Genomic DNA, 14,762 nt, shown 5'->3' on the forward strand with positions numbered 1-14,762 from the left:
AATCACAATTGGAGGCCTTGGATCAACCCTCCATCACTTATCACCCGCTAACTCTCTTAAGCCTCAACATGCCTCGTCTGTCGGAACAAATGACTCTATCCAGCAGAAACTTGGCCCAACTTAGGGCCAATCTCAAGGCAAAGCTGGACGGTCCAACCCGGCCCACACTTTTCTTACAAGTCGCTGCTATGCCTCTACAGGTGTATTGCTGCGCTCGTCGACGAGCATCACTTTGTTCATGGGGGTAAGTAAAGCGTCTAGAATATTGTTTCTCTCTTTGGCTTTTCCCAATGCCTGTCGCGGTTCTGTCTCTGGTGACCATGACTGCTTCGCTCTCTACCCCTCTCAACTATAAGATAAGCCCTACGGGAACTTCCTCTTCTTCTTCCCCCCAGCACCACTCGCCAGTTTCCCACCTTGAACACTCCGCAACTCCTTCAAACAGCCCAAGTATTGCAGGCCAGTCTTTGAGCTTCCACCTTGTTCAAACGACCTCGAGAAAAGGCTCCTCAAAACAACCATCAAAATGTTCACCAAGTGGACCGCCACTCTTCTCCTAGCCCTTCCCTTCCTCACCAGCGCCACCCCAGCCTTGGATTCTCACGCCTCGGGCGACGCTACTTACTACCGCCCCGGCAAGACTTCCTGTGGCCCTGTCCATTATGACGATGACCTAATCGTCGCCCTCTCACCGGCCCAGTTCACGCATCACCCCGACGCTTGTGGCCGCTACATCCGCGTCATGGGTTATAATGGCCACCAGGTCACCGTTCAGGTTGCCGATAAATGCCCAGAGTGCTCGCTGGGTAGCATCGATCTCACATCTGCCGGCTTCTTGATGCTTTTTGGCTCCCTCGAAATTGGCCGTGCCGCTGTCACTTGGGACTGGGTCTAAACGGTTCACATGCGTTGCATATCCTCTTCGGTGCTCTCTCTCTCCCCGGCGCTGTCATGGAACCCATCAGGTTGCAAAAAACCACATCCCGTCAAAGTACAACCTCAAAGCTGCATATCTAACTCGTCCCTTCACCCCACGCCCCATACTAGTTTACACTTTTCTTCTTCCTAAGCAAATAGTCGATCAGTTCCAATGTCAGAGCTTGTCATGTCACTGAGCTCAAACCCAGCGCAACAATATTGGCATGTTTCTTTGCGAGATGTTGGATAAAGTCAACACATCTAGCCGTCGCGGAAACTATATGCCCGTGCCGAGCCAAAGCTATAACAAGCTGTTCATCGATGCCAATATCGCAGCCGTTGACAAGGCAAATGGTTAAGATAACAAAGAGCAACCATCTTAGATACATAAATGATATTCATTCTGTTTACTAAAATACTTACAGTTGCATCATTAAATAATGGCAGGTTGTCCACTTGAAATTCTTCTGAGTTGTGCTGCTAGGAGGATCTGACTTGGTCATGGTTTAGACTACAACCCACAATGCCATTATTATACCCGACGTCTCGGCGGACTATCTCTGCATACTTCCCCCGGAAAGCACCGAATTACTGACAACTAGTTCGAGAGACCAAGCTCTTGGGTTGTTGCTTTTATTAGCTCAAGACTGTTCTTAAATTTTAACCTATTCCTGGTTATTTAGTCATCGCATAATTCTCATGCCTTTGACCCAACCACTAGCATCTGTTTAAGCTTAGGCCTTACACAAATATGGCAAGAGGAAATAGAACATGTGAATGACACTCGCGGCTTCAAAACCTGATTTTAGCGGCGCAGCTCGTTATCCTTCAACTGTGCCTCACTGACCTAGGCTAAATGTAGTAGTTAAAACCCGTCCTTAGATCCAGCAAGTATCGTGGTCTTGAAGAAGACAACTAATTGGACGTACAAAGCAGGGTAGGGCAGTCTATGCCGTCGCTTTGCATTCTAAATTTAGGCGTAATTTGGAAATTCCAGTATACTTAACAAGACATTCTGCCAGTGTTTTGATGTCTAATATTGGCAATATAAATAATCTGGCTTTATTTCACTGCACTGGAATACTGTTTCTCTAAGAAACCTTTGGAGCCCTTCAACAAGATGCCCACTGTAACATCGGTCACTCAGGCCAAGATAACTAATTTTGGGCCGTTAACAACAACCTATACTGCACCAGCATCATGTGCCACAGCAACAAACCATCTTTACTTGGCTGATGATAGCGATAAACCCGAATATGTCTGGGCTTACCCTACCTGCACAATGCAGCTGTATGGTAAATGCATACCGTCTGGAGATCAATACGATCACCTTATCACAGCAACATATGCCAAGACTTTCGACTATGGCTTTTACCAGTATTATTCACCGGGCCTATATTGCCCTTCTAACTGGACGACCGTGGGGAAATATGTGAAAGGAAATGGAGGCACTGCACAGATATCGGGGGATCTTACCAAGACGGAACCAGGAATCCAGCCGGCTAGGTGGGAGCCAGGCCGGCCATTTGCTACAGATCCGACAAGTGTTTGGAAAGAGGTCTTGGAACCTTCAGAGACACTAGCCGTTTGTTGTCCAAGGTAAGCTTCTCAATGCCTTTGACGGCTAACGTGTCGCTAACGGATTCAGCGACTACACGGGTGACTTTAATGGAAATTGCTACTCAGTACTTGGTCCAATGTCTTCGTATGGATACACAGAGATATGCGGGTTTCTGAAAGCAACAAGCGTGGTACCCATGACAAGCATGAGAGGAGACTTTCCCGTTCAAATCTATACACAACCTATTCCTCTAGCAACATTCACACGGGAATTAGAGACAGGGGAATTGAAGGGAGACAACATTGTTGTAACAAGGGTTCCAGCAGTGGCGCTTATTTATCAGGAATCGGATTTTACTAAAGCTAGTAAAGAAGATAGTACTAAAGAGAACTCGGCAAACAGGATAAATGAGCGCAGTTATGCTATTCTCCTGTTAATAATGGCGATTATTACAACACTTATAACATCTGGGTTGTAATAATATGACTGGGGATAGGATTATTTTATTATTCTGGATGTCGCACTATTGATATTATGTATATCCAATTTAACACCGCGGCTGTTAATTAGAGAAATAATTACTATGCTTACTAAGTAATTAAAGGCACATTTCACCTTTGAGGTTGCGATTATAGATCTTTGCTCTATTTTCAATTACCCCCCAGCCAGCATATTTAAAGAAAAAAGAAACAAAGAAAAGCCACTACTAGACTTAGTATTTACAAGGCCCTTAGCCAGCCTTGGCCACCATCTACTTAATTATAGGTGCTGAGCTAATTCTCCGAGTCTGGGCTTGCAATCCTCTGTGTACTTTGTTTGTTAATAATAGCGGAAGGATGGCATACATTAAAGGCAATAGTCACGCTCAGCATTAAAGGCACATCGAAGACATAGAGATAGGCCTCCTTGGACATATGTTCTCCGTCCTCACCTATTATATACTCAATGACTCAGAAGACAGACCGAACTATGATAAGGCCGCTGGTGATGTATAAGACCATAAGTAGGGTCCTCCATAGTACTTTAATCTTAAGGCTTGCGGTAATAGGTTTGCGGTTAGTACGTCGATAGAAGATAACGGTGATAATAATGAAGACGCGGAAGAAGATAAGTTAGATAAAAAAACTACTAATAATGATAGCCTGACCCTTATCGCGCTGGGATTTTGTATCAGCACCCGCGAGTATGCCGCCACCTTGAAATTGTTAGCTAATCCTTGTTGATGGATCGTGATGTTGACAAGTGATTTTAGCTTGCCCATAGCCTGTGTAAGGATAGAAGCGATATCGCCAAACAGGAAGATTTTGGTCAGCCATTTCAAACTGACATCCGAGAATCGATTAGCCTCGAGGAGTCTAATAAGTTGCAAAGTGCTGCAGAATATAAGAGGTCTGCATCCGCACCGGAGCAAAGGGCCTATGATTTTTCCTAGTACATTCCTCACTCTGCTACGGAACAAAGATCCCTTGGCCATGGTTGTGCTGTCATACTATTGTGTACTGTTGCAGTCTGGCGGGACAACATATTGGTATTTCAAGGGCTGGTCGCGGGTTTAATGAAACCGATTATCGCGACCGTCAAGGGAACATTATGTGAAGAGATGATTCAATTGCCAGTAGAAACAGTTCCGAATATAGAAAAGACTTCAGAAACGCAGGAATCTATAATAATATTAAGTGCGATAGAGACGAATTAGTTTTATGGCATCATCTGATACACAACCTACTGTGAGGCGTAATCGCTGTTTTTGGAGGATAAAAAACGAAGACAAGCAAAGCCGTTCGGCCTACATCTGGCTGTTTCAAGATCAAAATAACATATATTCTCTTGTCTTGTACTGGCCGGTAGCGGTTGATCAACAACAGCTAACCATGACCGCTGACTGCTATTTACTTTATAACTATGTACATATGAAATATTTCTCTGGATCGTAAAAGCATCGTTTTGATGCCTCAAATTTCCCAATCTGCCGAAAGTCTAGATGGTACCAAAGCCAGCGCTAGACGATAGACCAGTAATACTGGAGTAAGCGGCAGCAGAAGCAACGTTCTTGCCCTTGAAGTTGGTCAGGAAATCGGTGTCGCTGCCTGAAAGAGTGCCAGAGCTTCCAAAGCCGTTGACTTGGCACACATGGCCGAGGTAAGATGAGCAGACAGCATTGGCAGAGGTGCTGGGGCTCGAGAAGAGCTTACCGGCGAAGCTCGATGCCTCAAGTGGTGTAGCTACATTCTGGAAGATGTTGCCTTCAGCAACGACCTGGCCACCAGCACCGATTTCGAAGGCGTGTCCGGCGTTATCGTACCAGTAGTTGTTGACGGCGTGGAGAAGGGTGTTTCCGCCGACCTTAGGGGCACGACCAGAGGTCTTATAAATGTAGTTGTTCTTGAAAGTAACGGTCTATTCAAATTCAAATTAGCATCTCGTTAAATAGGAGAAAGGGAACGGTACGTACATCAGCAGAGCCCGTAAAGTAAAGGCCCCAGTAGTGATAGCCGTTGCATGTGGCAGACCAAGACGTAGCACCGTCGAGCTTATGGTTCGAGATAGTCACTCGGTTACTTGCATTATTGCCGAGAACAATGTGTTGACGACCAATAAGCGAGGTAGTAACATGGTCAATCCAAACAAGATCAGTGTTATCAAGGGCAATAGCATCGCCACCCCAGACATACTGAGGGTTAAGGTTGGTAATATGAATGTTCTGGATAATAACATTCTTAACACCCTTTGCAATATAAAGGCCCTTACCCTTGATAATACCCTTGCTTCCTGAACCAACAAGACTTTTATTTGATCCAACGAGAATAGGGTTCAACGCAGCCTTGTCGTACTTGACACTAACCTTAGGCGCGTTGGGCTGGTAATTGGTGCACCAGTCGTCCTTGTTGATGGCAAGCTGGCAGGCAGAAGCTGTGCCGTAGGGAGCGCAGCCAGTCTCAGTGGACGTGCCTTCAGTTCCAGTGAAGTCAAAGGTCCGATCCAAAATGATGACTCGGGCAGAGGAGTCACCGAGATAAGACACGAGCTCGGCAGTTGTCGTAGGGTAAACAGCAGTGGCTGAGCCGCCACCTGTAACGCCTTTGGCGAAGCCTTCGGCAGCGCCAGTGACGCCAGCAGCTCGCACAAAAGCCGCAAGTGCGGGTGCGAAAAGGATTTCAAGTCTCATCGTGTGATAAAGAATGAAGCAATGAACTGGTTGAGAAATGATGGCCAAACATTCATCATATTCTGGATACTCATCAGCTTTTGTATAAACTATATTGCATGGATAACGGATCACGGCATGTGGCTTACAACCATCACCGAAGTAAAACCACTTAACTTATTAGCATGTAGATAGTTTCAAAGTCGTGATTCTGACCCTCCGCCACTAGCTTCGGCGTAATACCTCAAGCAAGGCTAGATCGGAACATGCCAGCTCCGCATTTCCATTCTCGAACATTTCTGTCCGTTAGACTATATACAACAGATTGTCAAGGAATGAGCTAGATGACAAGCTTACAATGTTAGGCTGGAGTTCCTGAGTTAGTGTATTCGGTTATTGGTGCATAATTAGTTATATCTCCGAGCCAGTTAAGGACTACGTAAGCTGTCAAGGGGACTAAGGAAAAGGCGAGAGCATCTAGACTTTATCGCAGTTTTATCTAAGGTTTAATAGTTTATTCACTATTTAGAATAGTCAGTCTTTTCTTCAGCTGACTGTTCTAGTATTAATTAACTCTTTCTCGAATCCGACTTCTTCAGACGCGTTCACGAAGTCTCTATTAACTCCGAGATTGAGTATCGGATAAGTCTCTCTTGCTAGTTGCAACGGCACACATATCCGTCTGAAAATCCCACTTCCCGTGGTCATAAGACACTGTGCTAATATTTCCACCACTGGATAGTCGATAAGTTGCAGATAACGCCATGTAACCCTTTTTCACACCATGTAATTTTGGAGCAAGCCGATCTCCACACTTCTTATCCCCATCCATTTCCGAGCAATTAATTAAGATAAAACACTCCGATGGACCCTTATATCCGAGCTTTTACGGTACTAATTACCACTTGTATTAGGCCTAATACCAGGGTTCTGAAATTGGAAGAGCAAGTAGTTTGAAGATAGAGATCACGCTGAATAGTGAGGGAAGAGTAGTCGACGTGATACGGCTCATAGGACAAGCAGCACTTGTGGTAGAAGGCGTAATTTCTATATGATAAGAATGCCTAGAAAGCGTTTTAGTAAATGATGAATCCGGAGCGTATCTGTAAACTGAGCCTTTTAGTTTTCAGTATTATTATTTCAATTACAGAAGCTATGTGATTGTTAACACGCGTAGTACATGCTTAATGCCTGTTCTCGTTACGTCGCTTACGGTTAGGAACATCGGTAAAAAGAGAGTGGATCTGACAAGGCGCCAACTACTAGTGACGACACTGTGATCCCATTCTTACCGGACTCTAGCCCGCATTAATATTATGCTAGGTCTCAGAGACTTTGCGTTCTTGAAAAGCACCTTTGTTCCCAAGGATACGTAAGGGCCTGCTTCTGCGCGGAGTAGCTTGTTGCTCTTGGCGTCGGGAACAGGATGTTCAGAGACGCACAAGACAGCTTGTCCATAATTGCTGATTCAAACTTGCGATAAGGGCTCTCCCACACGCTTAGAGTCTACGTTTCAAGCAAGCTATATTGGCTTGTCACTAGTAGTTACTTAAAATTTAATTGGAAAGTAGCGATGCAAATAGTCTTGCCCTCTACCTGAGTACCAGCTTTCACCTCTACCCTTCTGAGACGAAGAAGAAGAAGAAGAAGAAGAAGAAGAAGAAGAAGAAGAAGAAGAAGAAGAAGAAGAAGAAGAAGAAGAAGAAGAAGAAGAAGAAGAAGAAGAAGAAGAGGGAAGAAAAAGAAGTATATTCTTTCATCCAACAGAAAACTTAGCATCACGTAGAGTAAGTATCTCAAATCACAGTACGTATTATGCCACACCCTTGCTCTACAACAACCCTACTGTTAGAGCGGGCCATATGTAGCCACTTTTATTAGTAGTATTATTATCTTGTATGTTAACAAGAGGAATAGAGTATTTATCATGGCTAATTTATAATTATTTATTTATCATCACTATCTTTTTAGGCTTAGATCAACGCCCTCTACATACAAGAGGAACCAGTACACGGCTTTTTTAAGATCTTACGTCAAGCGGCGAGCATGTCGACAAACGATGGTTAGTATAAATCAACCTAAAACTTAGTGGATTACCTCCAATGAATGATACAGGGACGGGGTTATTACTAAGAATAATTCCGATTTTAAACGTAAAGCTTATCATTTGCTCCCGGTCGCAAACTCTTGCCACCTGAGTTGCTACCACCATATGACTATAATTAACGAGGTTAGCACTTGCGCTGCCAAACTCCACCTCGAAAACTGTTGCCCTAGGAATCAGTGCCATCCTTGGTCTGCTTCAGTTTCTCATAAAACTCCTCGAAGTTGGGGTGCAGAGTAATATCCTTGTGTAGAATATCCTTCAGATCAGACTGTACGCTGGCAATGTCCGGCTCGTAGTCTTCACGGATGCCTTTGCGGGCGTAAAAGCTCAGTACGTCTGTAGTAGGGGCCAGGCTGATGCCTTTCTCCAGGTTTCTATGCCAGAAAGCGTCGCCAGTGTTAGAACCGAGTCTGTCGGCGCCGAAGACTATGGCAAGCTTCCCGTCGCCTGTGAGCTTAGCTCCACATGCATCGAAAGTTTTCTCTTCATCTACGTCCATAGTGAGGATATGAGCCGAAGCCAGCTTATTGATTTCGTCGCGGTGTTGCGGGTTGTTTTCGAGTTCCTTGACGGCATCCTCGATATAGCTAACTTCGTGAGCAAGCGTATCTGGCTGCAGGTATCGAGTATTGTCTTACCTTGCAATCATTGAGCCTGGGTTCTCCCGGGCCCAAGAGTCCGCCGCGCCATAAGGCACTACAGTAACGGCGTCAATGTCGATTTTCTACTCAACACCCATGGACTTTGAGAGCTGTTACTAAAAGTCTGCCTGTTTATTTTGCCATTCATCACGGACTACGAATGATTGATCAATAGGAAACCTTCATTCCGTAGAGACTGCGACTTACGATTCTTGGGTGCCGCAAGAGGCAGCTTGTCAAGGGGTGGAAGTCGAGGCATTATAATCAATATAGGGATAGCAGGCAAAGTTATAGAGAAGCTGAAAGTTGAGGATTTGAACAAGACTGCTTGATATGATTAATATTAGGAGAAACAACTAGACCTTAAATACTCATATGTCTATAAATTATAATAGAGTTGCTTGTAATTCCGCGCGCGGATCCCTTCTGATGACAGAAAGTCAAAATAGCAGTGCAGTGCAGGGGCAGGGAGTAGTGATAACGAAAGTTTGAAGGCAGGAGGAGGGATCGTCGAACTGCTTGCTTCAGCCCTCGCTTAATTGACCTAGAAATATCTTAGCTCAAGTCCAAACACTTTAAAGCGACAGCCTTTTTGAGCCAATCGGGGACATAATCTCAACCATTACCCCTATAGCCTACTGTTAACCTTGTCTAGTTGGCCCTCAGGGACTCACGGGGAAGATCGGCTCTGACAGGACTGTAGATCTACTATGTATGGAGTAAGGTGGTCTAAAATATGGTGGGGCGGTTATTCTTTGGTCAATGGAAGTGGAAAGATTAATTACTAAATAAGGAGGTTCCTGGTTCAGCTCTTGGGCAGCAATGCTGTGCTTGTTAATTACATGGGAGTGATCACATAGCTATTAGATCTTGTTAGATCAAGTTGCTAACAGTACAGATATACATTATTAAATATATATCTTGGCTATCAAAAGTCGCATTAAAATGATATTATCTTAAGCCCTTTGCAACTATGGAAATCTATTGAAATACCCATAGCAATTATCAAACCTAAAGCACTTCCTTCAGAATGACCCGGCTCTTGCTTACAAGTTGGCACGGAATCCCCTTACGGGAGCACCGTTAAGGCCCCCCTCTTTCGGTTTGTCTCCCCGCGGCAGCTCAGGCAGGACCTCGCTAACCCATCCTATGATCTGAGGAGCCTGGAAGGATATGTTCAATGCCCCATCCTTCACTTCCATATGCTGACTAGCACTCTTATCGTCCGTCTTGACTCTGTAGGGTAGAAAGTTAGCATCTAAACAGATAGGCAATGATATTTTGGGACTTACTTTGCTCCCGCACCGCCACCAATCCCCCAGCATCCAAAGCTCGCTTCCACACTGCTGTCAGTCTGTAGTACGTCCAGGGCTTGCGTCGCACTCATCTCCTTGCTCATGAAAGACAGGTTTGCGTCTGCAGCAACAATGAAAGCTGTTGGGTAGGCAGGAAACTTTCCGTAGTTGGTCCGCACGTATTTTCCGAACTCATTGTCCCCAGATTCTACCCAGTACTTGATGGCTTTGGCACCAGGGCTCAGAAACGTGCCGGCTGGAATGTCGATGTCAAAGTCCTGGAACAACTCGGCGTGAAGCCATGGTCGCTTGATGCTCACCACCATTGCAGAGAATGAGCCGCTGACGGTGGAGCTTGACATGAAGTCGGAGATCTCCTTGTTGTTCTTGGAGAAGCTAGATTCTGCCTTGACTGAGGCGAACCATGTCTGGGCTTCGGCGTGGAAGGCCCCCGAGATGCCATGCTCTTCCTGCTTGTGATCGGTTGTCTGAGAGCTCACAGTGAAGTCGATCTTAGTCCATACATCGGCTGTGCCTGAGTCACTGTCTCCGGCGCTGGCGCCAGTATCTGGCTTGCTCTTGACAACTGTCATTCCTTCTTCCTTGCTGCCTTCTACTCCAGTGATTATGTCCGGAGGATTGTTCCCGGTTAAACGACCTTCCAGTCGCTGGATCTCCGAGTCCAAGGAAGTCATACGCCCCTTGATCGACGTGCGCAAATTGGCTGCTCCACTAGCTGAAAGTTGGGCCGTGCTCGCGTCTGTTTGTGCCGTTTTCAAGGCTGCCTTTGCATCGAGGACCTCCTGTTTCTTCTTCATGAGATCTTCGTCTGGAAGCTTCGGGCCGGGGATAAATGAATGCTCCGCAGCATACATCTCCCTGAGGGCGTTCTTCAATCTATCCTCAGCCTTCTGCAACGGGTTTTCGGGGGCTGGCGGTTTACTGAGCGTCTTGATCTCCTCCAATAATTCTGTGTCTTCCAGCGCAGCGATCTTCCATTGTGCCTTCTTGATTGCCGCGTCAACTTTTGGGACCTTTGCACTCTCAGTGTCCCAGGCCTTGTAAGCCTTTTTCAGCTCCTCATCAGTCCCTTTCTTGACTTCTTCCGTATTACTCTGGGGTTTCGGTGGATCTCTCTCCGGAAACTTGGCTGTATCGAGACTGAATGGCGGAGTATTTCCGGACTGACCGCTTGAGGCGCGTTGCTTCAATTGCTGATATTCGTTAGCCAATTACATATTTCAGCAGAGTAGTCGTATCCTTCAGGCAGACATACCTCATCGTAAGCATTATAAGCCTGCTTCATGGAGCGCAGACTATCTAGCTGCAGCTGCACATGAGCAGGGGTGGTTGGGTGTCGTGTGCGCCACGCCAACGCTTTGTCACGACATAATATGGCCCTTGAACGAAGTCAATACGGGGCAGGCTTGGAAGACTTGGGGTGATGTAAAACACTTACCAGTTGGCCGGCTCCAAATGGACTTGTGCCCATTCCGTGCCGTCAATGCTAGTGAGCATCGCATCTCGCGTTGCTTCCTTCATGATACGTTAACGCTCTGTTTCTATAACCATAGGTGAATGAGAGGCCCTACCTTTGCCCGCTCTATACGAGCCATAATGCTATCTCGGTCGACAAGTGCTATTCAGATAAGCATTAGGTGTTGGTTAATTTTGCTTGTCATCAATATGACGCTTACCAAAGCAGTAGTCTACCTTGAGCTTGTCGCCGTTGACAACCCAGTCCATCCAACGGGCGTGTAGCTCGCCTTGAGCCTAGTATCAACCACGGTCATCAAATAGCTCCTAGAGATGTCAAATTACGTGAATAGGGTCAGACTTACACTCTTCAGCTTCTTCTGTCGCGCGCTAAATGCGGTGGCATTCTGCTTCTCCGGACGAGACTCTCTAGCCTCTGCCACCCGAACATAAGATACTGATAACCTGGATGAAGGGCATATTACTCACCAATGGCATCGTTTCGGGCGGCATCCCATTTGGCCCGGGCAGCTGACCAGTTCAGTTGCTTCTCGACGTACATGTCAACAGTAGTCGCAGGAACTCCACGTTTGATAAGCGTGTCTTTAGATCCCTTGACATCGTTGTTTGTGTTACGGGTTGACCCGGGCGCCTCTCTCCGGAGGTAATCCATAGCCTGTGTGTACTTGTACTCTGGACTGTTGACGTCGTGGGAGGAGCCTCCGCTGAGGTCAAATGTGCCGATATCGGTCTTGCGAGGAACAAGCATGTCCAGCGAGGTGAAGTAGCTACGTGTGACACTTTTGCCCGTAGGTCCCAACTTGAGAAGATCCAACGTCAGCGATGAAAATTAACCGGAATGTTTTGTTTTTCTTACAATGACCTTGTCGAGCGGCATCATACTATCGGTCAGCATGGCTTCGTTGCAGTTGATGGCATTGCGTTGATCCGCCGTTATTCCTGTAGATGCAGCCAGATAGCTAAACAGTAAGAATCGATCACCAGGCGTTTTCAGCAAATTATGGTACATACCTTCCTCCCTGATTGGTGTCGATGACGGTGCCTGGCAAAGATAGGCACACATACTGTTCATAGGCACAAGGGAAATTGGATAAAATGGCTTTCCGAAGGGACACGTTGACCCGCTTCAGCATGTCCAGAGCCTTATCCTCGTCGCCAGACATCTTCAGAGTCAGAATAAACAGTGATATCAATTAGAGAATTGTGGTAAGAGAAATGTGATAGAACAAATACTGTTTTGGCCTCTTGAGTGGTGGATGATCTAGAAAGCGTAAGAGCTGAACAGGGAACTTATATGCGTGCACATCTTGAGGAAGACAACCCAAGGCTTCGTTAATTCATCTGTTCAGACACGGGGCGCGTGAGATCTGCTGGCATTGAAGTTAGCTCATCTAGACAAAAAGCTATTTTGTGAGGTTGTGTGATCGAACTCTGTGTACTTGGAGTCACTCGCGTCACTGACGGGGTTCGTGGCTGGCTGAGTTGCGAAATAGCGTTGAACTCTTAGCGCCCGCCGCGTAAAAGCTGAATGTGATATCGATATCACAATCTCGATAGTCGCGTGATATCCACGGCAGGTCGCCCAAAACAGACTTCCGCATTTCCTAATATGAAATGGCTTTGAAACATCGGCGTCCATCCTGGATCAATAGTCCGTGCTGACGTTCGAGACCTGTCTTCCACCTGATAATAGAGAACCTACCCAGGTGGTTTGAAATGGCTAACCCGTTTTTGGGGGTTCGCGCTAAAAGGCGGCGGTTCCCGCCTCAGGAATTAGCCTATAGTAGCATATCGATGAAATAAAATGGGCCCTAAGTAGAGAAACGACAACCATTGTTCTATCACACGACTCAACAACTCCTTACCTCTGAGATGAACTGTCACATAATTTAGGCGATCTCCGGCTTTTTGGTGTTCTGACTCGAGCTGCATGTTACTGGGCATTAGCCCCCTTCATCCTGCGTACTGGCATTCCTCGTCCATGCCCCAAATTATCTTGGCAGCTGAAAAAAGGACAGCTGTAGCCAGCTAAGTGAACACTAAGCGGATTGAAAGAACTACGTTGAGTCTTGAAACCATTCCCATTGCCATGTAAGGAGTTTCCTTTGTCCTGGGCAACTTTCCATTTCGAGATCCTTCGACGCAAGCCACAAACGTAATGGAGGAATGAGCAAACCATTGCCCCTGCTGGGATTTCTAACAGTATAGCGGCACGGAAATGAGATACCGTTCGAGATCCTTGTGTGTTAAACATTCATACCTTTGGATTTGGCAGAGAGAATGTCTGCTTTTCCTAGTCATCAAGTCAGTACTCAGCGCTTGGCTATACATGGTCTTTTAGTTAGCGCTGGATTGGCACAATGGGCATGCCAAATTAGCAAGCATTTTTGATCATCTTAGAGCTAAATAGATCTACAATGCCGTCTTGTCATGCATTGGAGCTCCGGCCAACCTCTCCTCAGGACCTCGAAGATTCTTATTACTATCTTGGGGGCAGACACGCCCAGAAGCTGATAAGATCAAAATTTGGATCTACATTGGTTTTCAGGTTTTCAAGTAGCATTTGAGGTATTAGAACATTATCGATACCCTGATATATGGGCTTAAGACTAGCTATGATAATGTGCCCTGCCTGATGCATACCTGGCACTATCATAAAGGCACCTGAAAAAGCCAACACAAGCATGATTAATTAGACTTGGCTATGCTAACTAACAGGTTCGGGAGTAGCGCATAATGTGCTTTGCGCATCTCATGTTGTCTAAGTCGTCCCACAGTCCTCGATACTCCCCCTCAAACACTACCTGAAGTGTCTTTGCTCTTGATCTGGTCCAGGATCACCTGAAGCCTCCGAGTCTCCTATTTGGACATTAGCTTTCATTCGATCTGTTGGAACCTTTCACGAATGTACCTGATCAGATAATTTCTTTGATTCTAGGAGTTTGCCAAGCGCATCTTTGAATGCCTTGAGTTCAGTTGGGTTTAACTTCTTCCAATCCGTCACTGGAAGAGAAAATGGCCGAGAGGTCTTTTCTTCTCCTTCCATAATGATGTTCCAGTCGAAATTAACACGCCATAGATCCGGAGTGACTGAAATTGTTAGTTCGAGGTAGTAGATGTTTAACAAGGCGAACAGTACGCACCCTCTATAGGTCCTAACAGCAAATGTTAGTGCGAACTTTGTTCAAGTATTAGATTGGTATTTCTCACCTGTCCAATTCCCTCCGCCTGGTCCCAAAGTCTCGGTGGGGCCAGGGCCATATGGTCCAACGTTTTCAGCACCAAAACAATAGACATACAAGACGATATCGTTGACGTCTCGAATGAAGAGACCATTTGGATATGCAGTTTCAGAAGGTAGGAATTCCATGGTCTGAGCCTGGATATTGAAGGTCATGTTCATATTAACAAACTGTGTCCCCATCTTGGAGATGTTGAATATGATGGTAACTTAAGTATTTAGAGGGAAGAAAAGATATAGAGAGAAGTCTGAAGGCTTAAAGGTAGGGAATACTATTGACTTTATAGCCCTAAAAGCGCTCTTACGAAAGCTTTTAGCTTTATCTTCACCTAGCTATAGTAATTAACGTTATATTCG

General features: G+C 45.8%; 7 protein-coding genes across 7 annotated transcripts; 3 read left to right on the forward strand and 4 right to left on the reverse strand.

Annotated features, from left to right (window-relative positions):
- Positions 1-607: 607 nt before the first annotated feature.
- Positions 608-835, forward strand: BKA55DRAFT_470031 (uncharacterized protein; the record flags this gene model as incomplete). Its single annotated transcript, XM_046186137.1, has 1 exon — positions 608-835. A coding segment is annotated over one exon (228 nt), but the record flags the coding sequence as incomplete, so codon positions are not given.
- Positions 836-2,038: 1,203 nt separating this feature from the next.
- Positions 2,039-2,970, forward strand: BKA55DRAFT_721863 (uncharacterized protein; the record flags this gene model as incomplete). Its single annotated transcript, XM_046201022.1, has 2 exons — positions 2,039-2,517; positions 2,567-2,970. 2 exons carry the CDS (start codon positions 2,039-2,041, stop codon positions 2,955-2,957), a joined length of 870 nt encoding a protein of 289 aa, XP_046052566.1. The 3' UTR covers positions 2,958-2,970.
- Positions 2,971-4,456: 1,486 nt separating this feature from the next.
- BKA55DRAFT_686272 (pectin lyase fold/virulence factor) lies at positions 4,457-5,645 on the reverse strand (the record flags this gene model as incomplete). The annotated part of the gene is made up of 2 exons (XM_046198907.1): positions 4,457-4,876; positions 4,932-5,645. 2 exons carry the CDS (start codon positions 5,643-5,645, stop codon positions 4,457-4,459), a joined length of 1,134 nt encoding a protein of 377 aa, XP_046052567.1.
- A 1,295-nt stretch (positions 5,646-6,940) lies between these two features.
- On the forward strand, positions 6,941-7,400 carry BKA55DRAFT_686273 (uncharacterized protein; the record flags this gene model as incomplete). The annotated part of the gene is made up of 2 exons (XM_046198908.1): positions 6,941-6,996; positions 7,196-7,400. 2 exons carry the CDS (start codon positions 6,941-6,943, stop codon positions 7,398-7,400), a joined length of 261 nt encoding a protein of 86 aa, XP_046052568.1.
- Positions 7,401-7,897: 497 nt separating this feature from the next.
- On the reverse strand, positions 7,898-8,452 carry BKA55DRAFT_504774 (uncharacterized protein; the record flags this gene model as incomplete). Its single annotated transcript, XM_046187122.1, has 2 exons — positions 7,898-8,318; positions 8,370-8,452. Coding segments are annotated over 2 exons (504 nt in total), but the record flags the coding sequence as incomplete, so codon positions are not given.
- A 966-nt stretch (positions 8,453-9,418) lies between these two features.
- On the reverse strand, positions 9,419-12,327 carry BKA55DRAFT_686275 (uncharacterized protein; the record flags this gene model as incomplete). Its single annotated transcript, XM_046198909.1, has 10 exons — positions 9,419-9,608; positions 9,665-10,881; positions 10,944-11,067; positions 11,127-11,203; positions 11,260-11,306; positions 11,365-11,440; positions 11,509-11,579; positions 11,633-11,963; positions 12,021-12,123; positions 12,176-12,327. The coding sequence occupies 10 exons, from the start codon at positions 12,325-12,327 to the stop codon at positions 9,419-9,421; spliced, it is 2,388 nt and encodes a 795-aa protein (XP_046052570.1).
- Positions 12,328-13,957: 1,630 nt separating this feature from the next.
- On the reverse strand, positions 13,958-14,588 carry BKA55DRAFT_686276 (uncharacterized protein; the record flags this gene model as incomplete). Its single annotated transcript, XM_046198910.1, has 4 exons — positions 13,958-14,023; positions 14,076-14,254; positions 14,308-14,319; positions 14,375-14,588. 4 exons carry the CDS (start codon positions 14,586-14,588, stop codon positions 13,958-13,960), a joined length of 471 nt encoding a protein of 156 aa, XP_046052571.1.
- Between the last annotated feature and the right edge of the window lie 174 nt (positions 14,589-14,762).

The sequence above is a fragment of the Fusarium redolens genome (assembly GCF_020744475.1).
Source record: "Fusarium redolens strain MPI-CAGE-AT-0023 chromosome Unknown BKA55scaffold_4, whole genome shotgun sequence".
Lineage (NCBI taxonomy): Eukaryota > Fungi > Ascomycota > Sordariomycetes > Hypocreales > Nectriaceae > Fusarium > Fusarium redolens.